The sequence below is a fragment of the Pundamilia nyererei genome, unplaced genomic scaffold (genome assembly GCF_000239375.1).
Source record: "Pundamilia nyererei isolate P.nyererei 1_Seehausen unplaced genomic scaffold, PunNye1.0 scaffold00013, whole genome shotgun sequence".
NCBI classification, from domain to species: Eukaryota; Metazoa; Chordata; class Actinopteri; order Cichliformes; family Cichlidae; genus Pundamilia; species Pundamilia nyererei.
Window position 1 is genome coordinate 4,665,624 of NW_005187414.1, and position 17,863 is coordinate 4,683,486.

At 41.2% G+C, this 17,863-nt stretch overlaps 2 protein-coding genes across 3 annotated transcripts; both read left to right on the forward strand.

Annotated features, from left to right (window-relative positions):
• Positions 1–18: 18 nt before the first annotated feature.
• LOC102203499 (methylmalonate-semialdehyde dehydrogenase [acylating], mitochondrial-like) lies at positions 19–8,527 on the forward strand. Its single transcript, XM_005724959.1, has 12 exons — positions 19–225; positions 527–571; positions 2,516–2,590; positions 3,025–3,186; positions 3,273–3,351; positions 4,197–4,499; positions 4,778–4,899; positions 5,625–5,814; positions 5,919–6,100; positions 6,681–6,860; positions 7,411–7,509; positions 7,646–8,527. The coding sequence occupies exons 1-12, from the start codon at positions 190–192 to the stop codon at positions 7,748–7,750; spliced, it is 1,578 nt and encodes a 525-aa protein (XP_005725016.1). The 5' UTR covers positions 19–189; the 3' UTR covers positions 7,751–8,527.
• A 202-nt stretch (positions 8,528–8,729) lies between these two features.
• On the forward strand, positions 8,730–17,796 carry entpd5b (ectonucleoside triphosphate diphosphohydrolase 5b). Of its 2 annotated transcripts, XM_005724968.1 has the most exons (15): positions 8,730–8,895; positions 9,519–9,664; positions 11,039–11,259; positions 11,719–11,798; positions 12,007–12,150; positions 12,650–12,725; positions 13,167–13,202; positions 13,514–13,602; positions 13,691–13,773; positions 14,117–14,178; positions 14,521–14,622; positions 14,894–15,037; positions 15,346–15,402; positions 15,586–15,701; positions 16,959–17,796. In XM_005724968.1, the coding sequence occupies exons 3-15, from the start codon at positions 11,040–11,042 to the stop codon at positions 17,040–17,042; spliced, it is 1,293 nt and encodes a 430-aa protein (XP_005725025.1). In that variant the 5' UTR covers positions 8,730–8,895; positions 9,519–9,664; position 11,039; the 3' UTR covers positions 17,043–17,796. The 2 variants fall into 2 exon arrangements, with proteins under 2 accessions (XP_005725025.1, XP_005725024.1); XM_005724967.1 differs by lacking the exon at positions 9,519–9,664.
• The last annotated feature ends 67 nt before the right edge of the window (positions 17,797–17,863 follow it).

The following is a 17,863-nucleotide window of genomic DNA, read 5'->3' on the forward strand; positions in this document are numbered from 1 at the left end:
TATCCGCATTGGTTCTCCTCGTTCACATCCACACCAGGGACAGGTTGTAGCTCGGCGAAAAGCGCAGCTTCGTATTCACCGCTCTGCCCTCTGGAACCTTTCTCAAGCTCAAGTTCTCTTTGCACTCCAACGTCTCCTGGGTCGGTCGAAGGGCTTCGGAGCAGGAAAAAAAGCACTGCACTCTCCACAATGGCGGCAATTCTCCGATCCCTTTTAAATAAGAAGGTAGAGTAAGATAATGAACGTGCAATATACAACTGTTTGTTTGGTTCAGTGTTTATGCACCAAACTCGGCTAACAACCTGCGCTGTTAGCTAGCAAAGTCACACGTTGTACACAGTCCACTCCTCCTTTTTGCAAGTACATGACAATATATTAAGTGATTGGTTAGCTAACAACAGGCTTTATTTACATCACGTGGACAGATATGATACGTCAGTGGATCATTCAGACGTGCCTCTTGAGACCTTGCACAGACAGTGATTTAAAAGCTCTAAATAATGGTCTGATATGTCATTTCTCACAGGCCCCCCTCCAGCTGGGTCGTATGTGCTACTCATCCTCCTCAGTGGTAAGAGCCATCACTCAGGACCTTTTATAGCTTAGTAGTGGTGCCGTGTTATGCGCTAAGGGCCGTCTCTTCTGATTGTCAGAAGAGTATGCTTGTTTACTTTTGTCAGATTGTGTTACAGCATGACATTTGTTTATAACAGAGTAATATTTGCGTTATTGGAAAAACATATATGTGTGTGTGTATATTGGTTAAGTTTTTGAATTAGCATAATTTCTAAATGATTTTATTTATCACTTCGAAGTGAGTCTTGGCTAAGAAAGCACAGGATGTCAGACTAAATTCCGAAGCCTTCCACCAAAACCTCAAAAGAGGCAATTTCTTTGCTCATTACAACATTAATTTCTTTGATTATGTTTATTGTGCATGTTTTCAATATTTTTTTGGCTAGTGTTTGAAATCTCAGTCAAAAGTATATCCATCACATCCAGCCAGAGACATCAATTTTTACAGTTGTTTGCACTGCAGCTTTGAATATTAGCTTTTAAGACATCAATGTCAAATGGCCCGTTAAAGGATGCAGTCCCATAGATGAAAATGCAAAGTGGAAAAACTGCAGAGAGGGAAGTTATAATTACTTTTAAATGTATTTTGCAGCAAGGAGCATTGTGTTGCAAGTCATCATTAACAATATATCACTTCAGGAGAGTGGTTGGCTCGGTGTACATGGAGGTCAATATTTGATCACCTTTATTCTTTAACACAGCCTGAACTCTCTTAGGCAGCTTTCTTGTAATTTCTTTAAGTAGTCTTCATGAATAGTTCTCTAGGCTTCTTGAACGACATCAAAGCTCTTCTTTGAATGTTGGCTACCTTTTATTCTGTTCTCTGTCAAGACAATCCCACACTGCTTCAATAATGCTGAGGCCGGGCTCTAGGGAAGCCAGTCCATGACTGATGGTGTTCCATTGTGTGTAGGTGTGTGTTTGCGGGCTTTTTCTTCCTAACCTTTCTAACTTTTACTATATTGGCAGTGTATATGGGATCATTGTCATGCTGAAAAATTAAGCTTTTGCCAATCCAAAGCTTTCCAGTGTTGAATAGTGGAACAAACCCTGATGGTACTTTTCCTGTTTCTTAAGGACATGACTTTCAGATACTGTTCATCTACTGCTGTAGATAATGTTTAGGCCTGCCACTTATTCTTTTGTCTTTCAGTTGTTGAGTTTCCTCTAATTTTTTCAAGGGAACAGTGCACAACATGCCAAGATATGAGACGTTTTGGGCTAATGGCTCTTTAAGAATCACCTTGTAGGTACAAAAATACTATTTGATGCCAGTTTTTAGCAGTTTTTCATTGACTCAACTACAGAAGTGGGAACAAATTATGTGTTTTTGTAACAGGCTACGTGTAACATTCTTCTGGAACGACTGGACTGTAGCCAGTGTATAAAGAAAAACTTTGTAAGAGTTTCAAAAAGCCTGGAGAACTATTTCTCAAGACTATTCTAAAAAAATCCAATAAAATGAATAAATAAATAAATATGTCTCTTCGGTAGCAAAATATAAAGGAAAGTGGCTCAGGACTCTTGCACATTTTATATATGTTAAAGTTTAATAGATTCCCGGTGTTATTTTTTCTTTTTTTTTGCTCAAACTGAAGCTGTCTATTTTTCTGTCAGTCGACTGCTGCAGTGCTAATGGATATAGACCCTGACTTTTCCAGTGCATACGCACTGTATACTAAAAATCTATCTTGAGTTAGGAGGAGGAATGGGATTGGAACACGGGTAATGTAGCATGGAAGATGTACAGCTTTGCTTGGAAATGTCTGAGGCAAACTTAAATTAAACAATTCAAAATGAACCTGTAACACAGCTGAGTGCATGCAAAGTGAAGTAGAGCAAAATGCCTTGGAAAATAACTGCATATGTTGCGGTGATGAATGGATGCGATGGCGACTGATGCATCCAGATTGAATCATATGCTTCTTTGATCTTCTAGCCCACCACCAAGCTGTTCATCGATGGCAAGTTTTTCGAGTCCAACACGTCTGAGTGGCTTGACATCCACAACCCTGTAAGTATTCATAGATGAACTGTGCCCAACCTGCACAGAGGCTGGAGTAATGCGATCTGGCTGCAAGTATACAGTGTAAAATTTGTTGTAGTAACTTGTGAATATTGAATGGAATAAATAAGTCCTGATTTGTCAAATTTTAATTGCCTAATATGTAAAACGACAGAAATCTGAGCCCAGTCTACACAACCCGTCATGTTTTATATCCTCCAAGAGACGAGCCTAGGGCATAGCTTGTCAGATACTAGCCTCTTGCAAAACAGCGATGAGCAATTGTAGCATGAAAAGATATTCATCTACTTCCACCGCATAAGGATAAAAATAAATGTTTTTTGTTATTAATATTAATGAAATTATGCACATGCAAATAATGACTTCCCCTGCTCTCAGTTTGCTTGTCTGATTGTCTTTATGGACCGTGTCCTGTTCTGCAGGCCACTAATGAAGTGGTGGGACGTGTTCCTAAAGCTACACAGGAGGAGATGCTGGCAGCTGTGGACTCCTGCTCCAGAGCCTTTCGCTCCTGGTCCGAGACCTCCATCCTCAGCCGGCAGCAGATCTTCCTCCGCTACCAACAGCTCATCAAGGACAACATTGTAGGGAGATGGGTCACATATATGCCAAAATAATTTATTGATTTTGTTGAAATAATTCTCTCTAAATTCTTCTTCTAACATTTCAGAAAGAGCTGGCTAAGATCATCACTTTGGAACAGGGCAAAACTCTGGCTGATGCAGAGGGAGACGTATTTAGAGGACTGCGTAAGTAACGCATTGACTCGACTTTTAGTCTTCCTTTTAGTCTTTGGCGTCCTGATTAGATTAGTCCTGCTGTAGATATAGATAAGATCAAATTCCTCAAGTGAAGCAGTTTATTCAACAGTCAACACTCTATGCAAAAAGGGACATTGAGCTTTAATTTAAAAGTGGACAGTAGTAATAGTTGGGCCATATTAGAGGCTTTAACCGCTTTTAATAAGGCTTTAGTTCCAAGAAGAAAAAGGCTGCAATGCTTTTGCAGCAGTACAATAATAACTCCTGATGTTAAAGTGTGTTCCTGTCTTCTGTAAAACACTTTTCACACTATGCTTTTAGCTGCACTCTATTTAAAGATAATTATGCAGCTTCCCTTGCTGAGGTGCACTCGTTCATTCTGGCAGCCTTGCATCAACAGGAATCATGTTTGGAAATTAAGGGCTGTGTGCGGTTGCAGACGAAGGAATTAATTTTTGTTTATTACAACACGCAGCTACCAAGTAATTTTTTTTCTTTCTTTTTTTTTTTGTTCTTGGTGTTGATCCCAGTTTCAGGGTGCCTAAATTATTCTGGCAGGCTAACTTTTCTATTATCAGCTGAAAGACAGGCTACATGTGCAGGTGCGCTGCAAGTACCGGGGCTAAAGGTGCTTGAAATACTTACAAGTTTTATTACAGTTTTTTCATGGGAAATGGAGCTGGCAGGCTTTTCTTTTTTTAATCTTAAGAGGCAAATGTGTAAATTTCAATAATGGACTCATCAGTTAACTGTGTGTGTGTTATTTCAGATTGCTTATCTAGGCACTTTGTTATTGGCTGACTTCCTAAATCCTTTTCTTGCTCATTCCTCAGAGGTGGTTGAACACGCCTGCAGCATTACATCCCTCATGCTGGGGGAAACCTTACCCTCCATCACCAAGGACATGGACACCTACACCTACCGCCTGCCCATCGGAGTGTGTGCCGGCATCGCCCCTTTCAACTTCCCCGCCATGATTCCTCTGTGGATGTTCCCTGTCGGGATGGTGTGCGGCAACACCTACCTGATGAAGCCCTCTGAACGAGTCCCAGGCTGCACCATGCTTTTGGCCAAAATGCTCCAGGATGCCGGAGCACCAGATGGTACACTCAACATAATCCACGGACAGCATGCAGGTGAGTGCGTAATTCCCTGCTCATTGAGGAGCTCACAGTCTGTGTGTGTCATAAACAATAGAGAAAGGTCCAAGGATGAGTCAAACATTAATCATATACCCTTCTGGCAATATGTAGATAAGATATTTCCATAAACTGTGCAGCCTATATCTGTAAGTAATCTACAGGCATTGTTGAAGCAGGAGAATTTGAATCTCCGTATCAGTGCTCGTATATTGTGCCCTGAGGGTGTGACACAGAAGAACAGAAAATATTGACTTTTTTCCTTGTTTGTGCAGCGGTAAACTTCATCTGTGACCACCCGGCCATCAAAGCCATCAGTTTTGTGGGCTCCAACCAGGCTGGAGAGTACATCTACGAGCGGGGCTCAAAGAATGGCAAGAGAGTGCAGTCCAACATGGTATTCACAGACCGAATATGCTCTTCTTACACTGGCAGTATTTAGATGGCACATGGTGACAGTAAATAATGGGGCAAGAATCAGCTGCCTCTCCTGTCAGGTCTTTGTCCTTGGTTGAAGTCCAACTCTTAATTGCTTTGGACAGCAGCTGGCAGCTGTAGTCCTTGTCCTGCTCTGAAGCTGGGTGACTTTGGTGTAACAAGATACAAACCAGCTTCTTGTGCTGGTTAGAGTGGCGCTTGAGTATGTAGAGCGACGCCTGTGAATCAAGTCCTTGACTGACACAACAGCAGCAAAATAAGAGCAAAAAGCGCACCTAATAGTAAGTCTGTTGTGCCATCTGGGAAGAAAAATGAACAATTATTTGCAAAAATAAAGAAATAGTCGCGTGGATTGCAGGTATGTTGGTCTTGAGCTGGGAAACATACCTGCCAGATCTCACCTATAGTAAGTCCGTGTCTGGGAAATCCTGATGGAACTTAGTTTTCATTTATTCATTTATTTTTTTTAGACTATTTGTAAAAATTGTTATTACTAATATGAATGAAAATGGGTAGTGGTCTATTTCCTGTTGCTGTTACCAAGACAGTGAGTGATTAAATCCTCTGCTGTCAGTCACTGGGATTTGTAGCATATGTGATTAGCGCTCTTATGTCTCTGTTTGATGTTCTGCACTCTTTTGGAGTGAAATCATACAGATTTTGTGTCCTACATATTGCATTTAGGGTGCCAAGAACCATGGTGTGGTGATGCCTGATGCCAACAAAGAGAACACCATCAACCAGCTAGTGGGCGCTGCTTTTGGAGCAGCTGGCCAGCGCTGCATGGCTCTCTCCACTGCTATTTTTGTTGGGGAGTCTCGTGAATGGCTCCCAGAGCTGGTGCAGCGCTCTAAATCACTCCGCGTAAACTCAGGTAACTTGTTGTGTAACCGTATCGCCATGAAAAATAAATAAATAAATTACGTCAGTTGGCATGCATACTGCCGTTTTTCTTACACGTCAAAATGTGTGTTTTAGGTGATCAGCCTGGGGCAGATGTGGGTCCCTTGATCACCCCAGAAGCCAAAGCCAGGGTAGAGTCTCTGATCCAGAGTGGGGTTGATGAAGGTGCCAAGCTGCTGCTGGACGGGAGAAATGTTAAAGTCAAAGGATATGAAAATGGAAACTTTGTAGGACCTACCATCTTAGCTGGTGTTATGGTGAGCTGAGAACTTTTAATTTGGGTCAGATGCTATTAAAGTAATGTTAAACTAAACTGTCTAGAATGTTTTAATGTAATAACTTTCTTTTGTTTTTGGTAGGTGCTGTAATTATCTGAGGCAAAAATAAATGATCACTTCAATCAGTTCAGTGTCTTTGATTAGGGTTGTTGGAAATGAAACAAAATCAGTCCTCATCTCCTTGAATGTGACCACAGATTTTGATTTTCCCCTCCTGCTGAGCACATCGTTAGAACAGACCTCAGTGAAAATTCAGATTTTTGGCTTTAAAAGTAGATTTAAAAATGCTTTTATTCGTAAGCCTGAAAGTTTGAATCTTCAACAAGCAGCCCTCTCAGCATGAGAGTCCCCCCCGATCCGTTCTGGTTTCTGGTTATAAGTGTTGAGTGTCACACAAAGCTGACCTTAAAATAGAAAGAAGCTGTAAGTGCTGTGAAATGCATTTAAAGCAGTTTTTCACCTTTCTTCCCCGACACAAACCTGCTCGTGCTTTGTTCTGTTAAGAATTCCTTTGTAGAGTTTGAAGTCCTGATCGTTTTCCCTCTGCTGTTCTTTTCAGCCCAACATGAAATGTTACAAAGAAGAGATCTTTGGACCGGTCCTTGTTGTCCTGGAGGCCGACAGCCTGGACGAAGCCATTTCTTTAATCAACCGAAACCCTTACGGTAACGGCACGGCCATCTTTACCACCAATGGAGCCACAGCTCGCAAATACACACACGAGGTGGACGTCGGCCAGGTGAGAGACTTTAAAACATGAAGCTCTTTGTTTGCTGAAGATATAGTTTCAAACAAGCGTGTTAACCGGCCACCTTTGTGGTATTTCAGGCCACGGTGAGTCACCTGTTTGAGCCTTGGATGAGTAAGCGGGTTTGCGTGGGAGGCGCTTTATTTCTGAAAAAGTAAAGCAGACATGTGAAGTGGGAATGTTTTTATTGGAGTGAAGCTGGTTTTACACTGCCAGCTGAAACTATGTCATATATTACCTGCCAATGCATTAAAACATGGACGAATCCCAAATGTGTGGATTAGTGCAGCAGGAGCCAAGTTGTAGTTCATTTTTGGACTGGCTGATAATTGAATGCTGGTCCAGTGGTGCTGATAGGCTCCTTAAATGTATATTCACGGGTCTGTTTTTATTGAAACTGTATGTTGATCTTGGATTTTAAACACCAGGCCTTACTCCCTTTGTAAGCTGGCCAAATTAAACAAATTATACTTTAATCATTGTTGTATTTCTAGCCTGCAATAGATTTGTGTTTTCATAATCCACACATGCGTTTTTATAGATTGGTGTGAATGTGCCCATCCCCGTCCCACTCCCCATGTTCTCCTTCACTGGCTCCAGAGGTTCATTCAGGGGAGATACCAACTTCTATGGCAAGCAGGTAAATAGCAGAAGTAGTTTATTATCCCCTCAGATCATTGCTGTTCCCTCCACTGAAGTATTGAAAGAGCACAATGCAGACACTTTGTCATGTGCTAGATAGCTCACTGACATATCTGTTATCACTTTACCACTAGGGCATCCAATTCTACACTCAGATCAAGACTATTACGTCGCAGTGGAAGGCTGAGGATGCCACTCTGACAAGCCCGGCTGTCACAATGCCAACCATGGGACGCTAAGCTAAACTGACAGTGCATCTAACCTTCAGAGACTTCTTACATGCCTTAAGAAGCCCAACGAGGGATTGGAAGTGGTTACGATATCTTTTGATTGGTCAAATGTTCATACTGAGGATGATTACTTAGTGACTGGGCAGCAAAGAAAACGAATGTCAGGATTTACAAAGTTAAAACAAATACCGGTCACAATTTACATCTTTAGAAGTGAAGATAAAAAATGGACTTAATCAGTGATGCTGTGAATCTGTACATTGGTTTATTGCGTTGTTTTTTTTTTTACCCATTTTTCTCCTCACTTCCTGTACAGAGCAGTGGGATCATGACTTCATAGTGGCTAGTCCTTTTTCATGATCCGTTGAGTGCCGTGAAAGCACAAAGATCAGCGATTCTGACGCTGAGTAGTTACAGCAAATGTCTTCCACTGTTATCCCCTGTGTGTTTCATTAGCTTCATCGGTTCAATATGTGAATAGGCAAAAGCCTACATGAGAACATGGACACAGACAGTTCCTCACTTCAGTGAAACTGACATAATGGTTGCAGCACTTGCTTTTTTACATGATCAGTGTACCCTGCTGTACGCTGTCCAATGTGGAGATTAGTGTGCGTGTCAAATTAAAGTTCACAGTTTTATACTGTACTGTCATAGTATTGGTCATGGGTTAAATATATTTCATGTCAAATATATTCTTTATTAACCATTACGATGGCATTTATAGTATGAAACTGTGCTGCAGTTAGTGTGGCTACTTGACTGAATAAAGCCACTATAACAGGACTCAGTTGTGGTGTGATTTCTGTTGAAATAATTCCGTTTTTGTTCATGTATTCATATAATGATAATAATAATACTAATAATGAGCTCCGAAGATGAAAAGCAGGTTGCAACTTTGAACTTGCAGTAATTTTGCCACTCAAAGCGATCCTGTTGTTTTGAATCCCTGTCAAAGGTTACCATTAGAGAGGATGCTTCCACAAGCACAAAATTAAGCACCGGGCGTCCTCCCATTCACAGGACTGAGCAAACAAGCTGTTTATTGTTCTTGACACCAGTGTGTTATGCGAGCTCAGCACGAGACCAAAAACACTGCCGCTGACGTCACTGGGAGTCAGCTGTGAGCAGCGTGCTGCTAGCCGGACATCATGGTGAGCCTCTGTGGTGTTTTCGCGTTTAGTAAGGCATAATTAGGGCAGCTGCTAATTCTCTGTGGTGTAATTAGCTGTCATGTGTTTTTTCTTTTAAGAATTCCCTGTTCAAGTTTTAATATTATTTTATGACTCCGCAGTGCCGTCTGCTTGGCATTAGCTTGTTCTCAAACTTCACTGGCTAGCTTTCTGCAACACTTAAGTCATGCGAGTTATCCGATAGCTGGCGAAAACTAATACAACAGGGATGTTAAATAAGAGTCAGCGCTGTTAACTTTCAGCCCAACTTCAGTTATCAGTCGTACGCAGGGTAGTGTTAACAAGTAAGATAAGAAAACTGGAAAGTTGGGATAACCTTATCGCTACATGTTCAAACGAAAGACAGTAAATGTTAATGCAGGCTATTTAAAACATTAGCGGCCATCACACATGCACGTTATTACTTTTGTTTGCTAGCTTAACCAGCCTAATTGATACCCTTCCAAACTGAATTTGATTTCTTGAAACACTGATGTGCTGTGTGTAGCAAGCCAGTAAATATTAATATGGACTATATACACTTACCGGTGAACACCGGCCACTTCACTTACTAGTACCGGATTGGACTCCCCTTTTGTCTTTAGATCTGCCTTAATTCTTCATGGCGTGGATTCATCAAGGTGCAGGAAACATTCCTAATAGATGTTTGTCCATATTGACATGACATCATCCCACTGTTGCGGTTCCTGTTCCACCACATCCTAAATGTGCTTTATTAAATTGAAGTCTGGTGAGTGTGAAAGCCGTTTGAGTACAGGGAACTCACTGTCTTGGCATGTTCAAGAAACCAGATGAGTACACTGTGGTCACAAAGGGGTGGGTTTCGTCAGTGACAATACTAAGGTAGGCTGTGGTGTTTAAATGATGCCGGTTTGGTGCAAAGGTGCCCCCACACCATTCTTTGGTTGTTTCATGTCTGATTCTTGGTGAGTCTGTGTGAGATGTTGCTTCAGTTTTCCGCTCTTGACTGACAGGAGTGGCATCTGGTGTGGTCTTCTCCTGCTGTTGCCCGTCTGCTTGAAGGTTTGATGAGTTGTAACGAGTGGGCATTTGAGTTGACTGTTGCCTTCCTATCAGCTCCAAGCAGTTTGGCAATTCTCTGACATTTTTGTCCGGAGAACTGCCATTCATTGGATATTTCCTCTTATTCGGATCATTCTCTGTAACTCTTAAATATGATCATATGGGAAAATGCCAGTAGACAGACAGACACACACACATTCATTTGCATGCTTCTCTTACAATCTGAAATTGCATATAACATTCTATACGTTTGTCTTTCCTGTTTTATTTTTTATCACAATTTCAGGGCAACTTTAAAACAAAAATGAGTTTTGGATTATTTTTTAGCCTTTATTCCCATTGAAGTGTAACATCAAAAACCAAGTTGTGATTGCAAATGATTACACCAAATTTGCAAGCACACTGGTTGTGATGTTTAATCTATGCAGATTGGTCTGATTTTTTTTCCCCCCATGTTCAGAGCAGATATTGAGACTACAAATAAAAATTGCCTCACCCTGTTTTTTTGAAAGACTCACAGACGAGCATTTCTTTTTACTGTGTTCATTTTGGTAACTTGCTCCAAATCATAGCACATGTACAATCGCTGAAATTAAAAAGTGAAATTTGCATTTAGAAGAAGAACATTTCTGATGTTAAATATCTGTTAAATGTCTTTGCAATCATTGCGACATTGTCTCAGCAATGTTTCTAATAGGAGCACTTGACTTGAGTTTTTAAGGTTTCATAATTGTGCACTTCTGTAAAAAGATGTTGAGACTTGCTCCAGTTGCCAGGCATGTATCGATTGAACATCAAGATCAAAGTCAACCAATTTAAGTTCAACAGGGTGAAATTTTTATGTTTCTTAAATGTTCTGCTGGAGTTGACTAAGCAGGTAAGGAAGTTGAGATATATTATCTCTGGGGTTGGTTGAAAGGTATGATGGGGTGTGGTCAAACACAGTAGGTGTAAATCACTTAATTGCTTCCTACCACTCTGTAGCTTGTCACGCTGTAATTTAACATCTCCCAGTACTAGCCAGGAGCAGTTCTGGAGCACTTCAAAACAATTTAAGCTCTGTTTGTTTTTCATCCTCCAGAATGAAGATGAAGCCTGCCGTGCCGCTTCTCCTCCTGGCCCTGCTCACTGTCACAGGGCTGAGCCAAGCCCAACTCGGGAACTCTTTCCTGGATTTCTCCTGGATCCTTCCCAGTCTCAGTCGGCCGGCGAACCACAGCCGCATCTTCTACGCGGTGATGTTTGATGCAGGGAGCACGGGGACACGCATTCATGTCTACACCTTCATCCAGAGCGACTCAGGTAATACAGGCCAGAGGTGTCTCTTTAAGCCTGTTCTCTTCCCTATATTTACTTATTTCCTTAGGTTAGCGGCGTTATGTGCTTAATACAGAAACAGTGACATGTAATGAATGCAGGCTGCCTGCAGAAAGCCTAGCATAAATATTCTAAGAGTTTTTCTCACAATGTAAAGAGTAGCAGGGAGACCTCTGGTGCTGTACAAAAAAAAACTGAAGTGCTGTGCAGCTTAAGTAGCACGCTTCAGGTGAACTGAAGTGAATATCTATACTTGCAGTTCTTTTAAATCCATAAATGCTCACTTCAAGGTGCGTAGCTAATTTCAGTAATAATCCTATTTGGTCATATTTAAGTCATTGTCTCATCTTAAACATGGCTATATGTACACTAAGCAGATTTATACCTCCCTAAATTAATTTAAGAGGTTCTATATGTGACGTGGGTGGCTCTTGTGTCTTTCAGAGCAGCTCCCCATGTTGGACAATGAGATGTTTCATTCCATAAAGCCTGGCTTGTCGGCATATGTCGACGTCCCTGAAACGGTGAGTTCAGCGTTTCCTCTGATCAGTTGCATTGAGTTGGAGGGTGCACTCATTCAGACATTCCTGCTGCCAGAAATGAAAGTGAGAAATGCAAAATGACAAACAAGTCAGGCCCAGCTGACATAACACTAAGTGTCATCTCAGCTCTCAGCAGTCACTCAGTAGACTTTTCGGCTGCTCTGCGGTGATTGTTGTTTCTGTTTAAAAGGCTGGACAAACAGTGAGGATGCTGTTAAAGGTAGCCAAGAGGACGGTGCCTCGTGTGGAGTGGAAGAGAACTCCTTTGGTCCTCAGAGCCACGGCTGGACTTCGGCTGCTGCCCGCACAGAAAGCTCAGGCTCTTCTGGACCAGGTAAGAGTGCACTGTCTCGTACTGAGACCTTATTGAGAGGCCTGAGATGGCAATTACACAATACAAGCATTGTGTAGAGTGCAGTTCTTTATCATATGGGAGTTGTTTGGCGCTACAATGTCTGACACCATCGTGAAAAAAAAAAAAAAAACCCACAACCTATTATCCAACAAAGCAGCAGGGAGAAAAGGAAAGTGCTGTGGCAGGTATTACAGAGACAGGAGGGGAAGTATTGTTATCAGAGAGCAGGAGATTAGTGTGGAAGGCTCTTGTGGAGGGGATAAGATAGTAACGGATAGCCCTGGGGCACCTTGAATGATAAATGATACTTTATTAATCCCCCCCAAGGGAAATAATTAATCCCTTCAAGCGGAGGGCACCTCTGGATGAGCTACCATTACACTAGATAACATTAAGGCCATCTCACTGTTGCTTTCCTTTGCTCCTAGTTGCACTTAAATCTCCCTTTCTCTCGCCCGTCTCTCCCTCTTTTCCTCAGGTTCAACACGTGTTTGACGAATCTCCTTTTTTGGTGTCAGACGACGGCGTCAGCATAATGAACGGCAAAAACGAAGGTAACGTCTGCCCACCCTCTGCCCCGACAAGCAACACATCCGTCAGATATCACGGCAGCTGTTGTCCTCTCTGAGGTGTTTTGCAGGTGGCATCGGTGATCTGTCTGCCCGCTTTTAGCGTGCTGTGCAGTTTCTGTAAAGAATCGTTGTTTACTGCAGGCATGAACCTAAATTGCTGAAGATTACAGCAGTGTTTTGTGATGACACTTAAGAAAACGAAATGGCATATTACCACAAAGATGAGTCGGTAATTATGCGGTGCAAAAATACTATTGTCTGTTGTGCCGTTGTGTAATTGATTAGTCAGCGTTTCAGCCTCGTTTATAGGACTACATGCCTTTTATATATGCAAAATTAGTTTCTTAAATGGTCTTTGTTTTCACCTGAAATGACAGGTTTCTGTTTTCTTGCTTTTCTTTTGTGCTAATTTTGTAAATGTAGGACTCCTGGCTTGGATATCGCTGAACTTTCTAACAGGCAAGTACACTGCATTAAACAGTAAAATATTTGTACCTCTTTTTCATACTTTATATCCAGGTTTAACTTTGTATCTAAAGGTGCCGTCGCGTTATCACACCTCATGTTCACAAATAGAGGCTAAATGTGTCCGACTATGAATTTCCTGCCTACAGGAGTGCTCTGATCTTTATCAGATAGGATCCAGCGATTTTATACTTTGGCTTGTACATGTTTGCCAAATAGGCCTTTTGAAGATAACATCGCAGGTGTAACTGATTCGGTCCTTTGTGTTGTGGTTTCTGGATTAAAGTGTGACTTTTTTTTTTTAGGTCACCTGAAAGCGCGAAGCAAGAAGACAGTGGGAATATTGGATCTGGGAGGAGGATCAACGCAAATCACTTTCCTGCCCAAACTGAGGGTCAGTTGTTTGAACACTTGAGAGAAATCTGTCTGATCTCTAACCTTTGGTGATAGTAACCCTCTGTGCTCTCTGTATTCCACTGTAGAAAACCACTGAAAGTGCTCCTGCTGCTGACTACACTGCTAAGTTTGATGTCTTAAACGCAACATTTGAATTGTACACTCATAGGTAACTGTTTCAGAAACGACTGTATGCTTCACGAGACATAATACAGTCCATTTTAATTCAGTGTGAATGAATAAGAAATTGCTTCTTGATTTCACATCAAGATCATTTCCATATTTTCCTTTTTCACATTTAAAATTAGCCTCAAGTTCTGACACTGACTCTGTGACTTCACTCGGATCTGTGTTTAATTAGGAAAACATCTAGTATCTGTTTAGTCATTAGGATGTGTATTATAGGCAAACACCACTTGTTTGCCTTCTTTTGAGGATGACTTATTTGTCACGTGCACAGTCTGTTTCTGCTTGGTTTTCTAAGTGTGTAACAATTCTTCAACTTCATGCAGCTATCTTGGAAATGGACTGATGGCGGCACGGTTGGCCACACTGGGAGCTCTGGGTGCAGAAGGTACTGTGCTGTACATGAACTAAATGTGTTTCTTTGCCATTATTCATGTCAGTGTCATCATTGCACGTCACTGATGGATACTGAGAAGAAGGTGGTTTCTTTTTTAGATTTTCCAAATCTCGAGAAGGAAAAGTAAAGAAAGATATTTTTGTGAGATGTAGTTTTCTGTTATAAATGATTCTGGCCCTGAGATACACTGAGATGAATCACTGAAGTGCTTCAGAGAAAATTGTGTTAGTGACTGCCTGAGTTTTTTTTGAGTCATTCTATGACCACGGTAACCTTGTGTGAAGCTGTTGAACCAGTCACGAGTTTAAACAAGTGGTGTCTGCGCTGTCACAGGGTTGGAGTGGCAGGTTTTTAAAAGTTCCTGTCTGCCAAAGAAGTTCAGGGATGAATGGAGCTTTGGAGGTCTAACCTATCAAGTGAGCGGGGACCCAGATGGTATGATCCCATTTACTTATAACAAGCTGTAAGCAGATGAAACCCAAAGCTAAGGTTTGCAAGGAAGAACTCAAAAAATGTCCATTGATTTTTTTTTTTTCTTGGGTTTTACAAAAGATCTTATCTGTTACCAGATGCAAGCAAAATGCATGATACGAAATGTAAATATTAGCAGCAATATGAGCAAAAATATGAGGGCATACTTGGATTACTTGAATGAACATAAGATGCTGACTTTATTCTGCCGTCTCTGTTTTTCTTTCCCCTCCAGGTTACACAGGATACAAGCTTTGTTATCAGGAAGTACTTAAGGTGGTGAAGGGGATTATTCATCAGCCGTACGAGCTTGAAGACTCCAATGTTTTTTATGCATTCTCCTATTACTTTGACAGAGCTGTGGATGCGGGCCTTATCGGTTAGTGAACACACACACACCCCCTTGTACACACCTTATATAATTATACAGACCCAGTAGGGTGTCATTACCCATTCCAGCACTAGACATAGGCAGGGAAATGTGAGTCACTTGCACCTGTCTCAGGGGATTTGATGAGCTATAGGTGTGTAGGTATTAAAGAAATTGCTATTCTCTGCCAGTCCAAGCTGAAAGGCCACAAGCTCTATTACTAGTATTATGGAAATGTACATGTAGACCTGTTCTTGTAATGAATGGTGTAGCATTTTTAAATGTGAGTAAGATGACCTCAGTCACCTCCGTTGCAGATGAGGTCCACGGAGGGATGCTGGAGGTCAGAGACTTCAAGAAGAGAGCCAAGGAGGGTGAGATGGGCGAAGAAATGCATCATTACTATGACAGATCTGCAGCTCCCTGTACTTGAGACACAGTGTGCATCTCAATGGAGCTCATTTCTATCTGAAATCTTGCCCTCATCCACAGCAGAATACAGATGACTGATTATTCCTAACACCTAACAGCCCTTATTTATCCTTTTCTCTGCTTAGTGTGCAATAAGATGACCAAGTACCCTCCCATCCACCCTTTCCTGTGTATGGACATGACTTACATCACTTGTCTACTGAAGGATGGGTTTGGCTTTAAAGAGAACACAGTTTTGCAGGTGAGGCAGCATTGTATAATAAAATTAACAGGGTTCTGGCCTTGGTTATAAGAATGCAAACGAAGCAGTACACCCAACGCAACAATTTTTCACAAGGCTGCGCGGCTTTATGAATTCAGCTATTTATGTTTCGAGCTGTTTAGTTCAAACTTGCAGATGAATCATAAGATGGAAACCTATCAAAAGACACAAGCAATGTTTCAAATGAAAAGGTTTAAAATAGCTCCTCACACTTCATAGCATTTTCACAGGCCTTCTTCAAAGAGGCCCTGACACATTAGTCAAAGAAGAGATGGTAATATCTCATCCTACCTTTTTATGTTTGAAAATTCACTATGTACACTGAAAACAGCAGATAAGTGTGCTACCAGAAATTGCAGGGTGAGTTGCATTTCAGAAACCCTCCCCAGGGACTGGGAACCTTTGGAGGGGCTCTGTGCATTTCCACAGTAGGGAACTGGGCCAATAATGTTAATTTCTGATAGTTTCATGGCACTTACATTCTAAAGCATATATTAACACCCAACACCTCCACACAGCCATGCAGGAAGAATGAAGCACAGACAGATTTAGTGCGGATATAAGAAACACTGGTTGCAGCCAGTGGTACCCGTCAGCAGAGTGATGACAATATTCAATCTGCCTTTTTCGGCTGAGAGGTAAAAACTGCAGGCTTAATCTTGCTTGGGGCATCAGCTATAGGCCAGACCTTTTCAAGAAAACTACTGGGTCCAGAAATGGCATCAAAAATGATTGGGCTGCTGTAAGAAACTGACCAATGAGATTCTGTCTGCTTTGATCATTTTCTTATTTACCCAACTTTCACTATATAATGCTATCAGATGTAACACCAAAAGAAAAGTGTCTCTGCACTAGTATTGCATCAGTGGAAATGAGATAAAAGACCTTCAGCTCTGACACACAGAGGAAGCCAGTGTAACCTGCAGGTTGTAAAAACAGTGGTTGCTTTTATATCTGTCAGCGGGATAACCTTCCCAGTCTCTGAGGGCCTTTAGACTGCAGAGGAAACACAAGCAACCGATGATTTGAAGGGATCTGTGGACTCCTTGGAAAAAAAAAAATTGTAAAAAGTTGGGAGTACTTTGAGTAGAAACTTGTCTGTGTCAATTCTCTTTTAATAAAACAAAGGAAAAGAGGCACTTACACAAAAAATTCCATTACCTTTTTTATTTCAGTAAATACAAAAATCCTTTGAGTGATTTGGTGTTTTTTTTTTTTTTTTTTTTTCATCCTTAGCTAACCAAGAAAGTGAATAACGTGGAGGCTAGCTGGGCACTGGGTGCTACATTGGATCACTTCCACTACCTGAAGATTCACTGAGAAGTGAGGAGCGTACACTGACAACGAGAAGCTGATTTTAGGTGGCGCTCACTAACCACACTCAAGTAATGTGCACTACCTTATCTAAGAGCAGCAGACAGCTGGTGTTGGTTTTATAAGGGCAGAACTAACCTCATGAGTAATTCTTAATTTCTTTTAAAAAGCAATTATTCTCAAGTGTTAATATATTGAGCTATATATGAGCAATGCATTGCCCCACTCGGAGAACAAGTGAAGCACAAGAGGCTGAATGAAACATTTTACCAATAACACACTCTGTTAATGCACCTCTGGGGATTAGTGGATATAGAATTTATTCGAGATAGATGTTTTCTATTTTACTAAGGCTGATAAACAGAGAGGCCTGGCTTGTTAAGTCATGTAATACCAGCATTTACATGCAGCATTTGATTAACTGTGCTTGAGTGGTTTTTAATGTTAAGTGTTTCGTTATTAGTCAAAAGAATAATGGCTATAATGGGTGTCTGGTACATTTAAATTTAACTTATCAGCCGTTGAGGTTTTGGGGTACTTGTTTTTCATTAACAACCATCACTGCATTTCAGTGTCTACAATGATGAAGCACATAAGCATTCCTGGTCATTATAGTTTCATAAACTAGCAAAACCCGTCTCAGTATTTCTTTGGGAGTCTTTGTTCTCAAAAACACGAGGAAAAGAAAAATGTTTGTACAAACTTTGCCATTTCACGCTTATTAAAATAAAACCATCACTGGTTGCTAATTACAAATATCTACAAGGGTCTACAGGTCTGAAAGTCGTCTTTTTACAGATACATATCTATATGTAGTCCACTGTGGC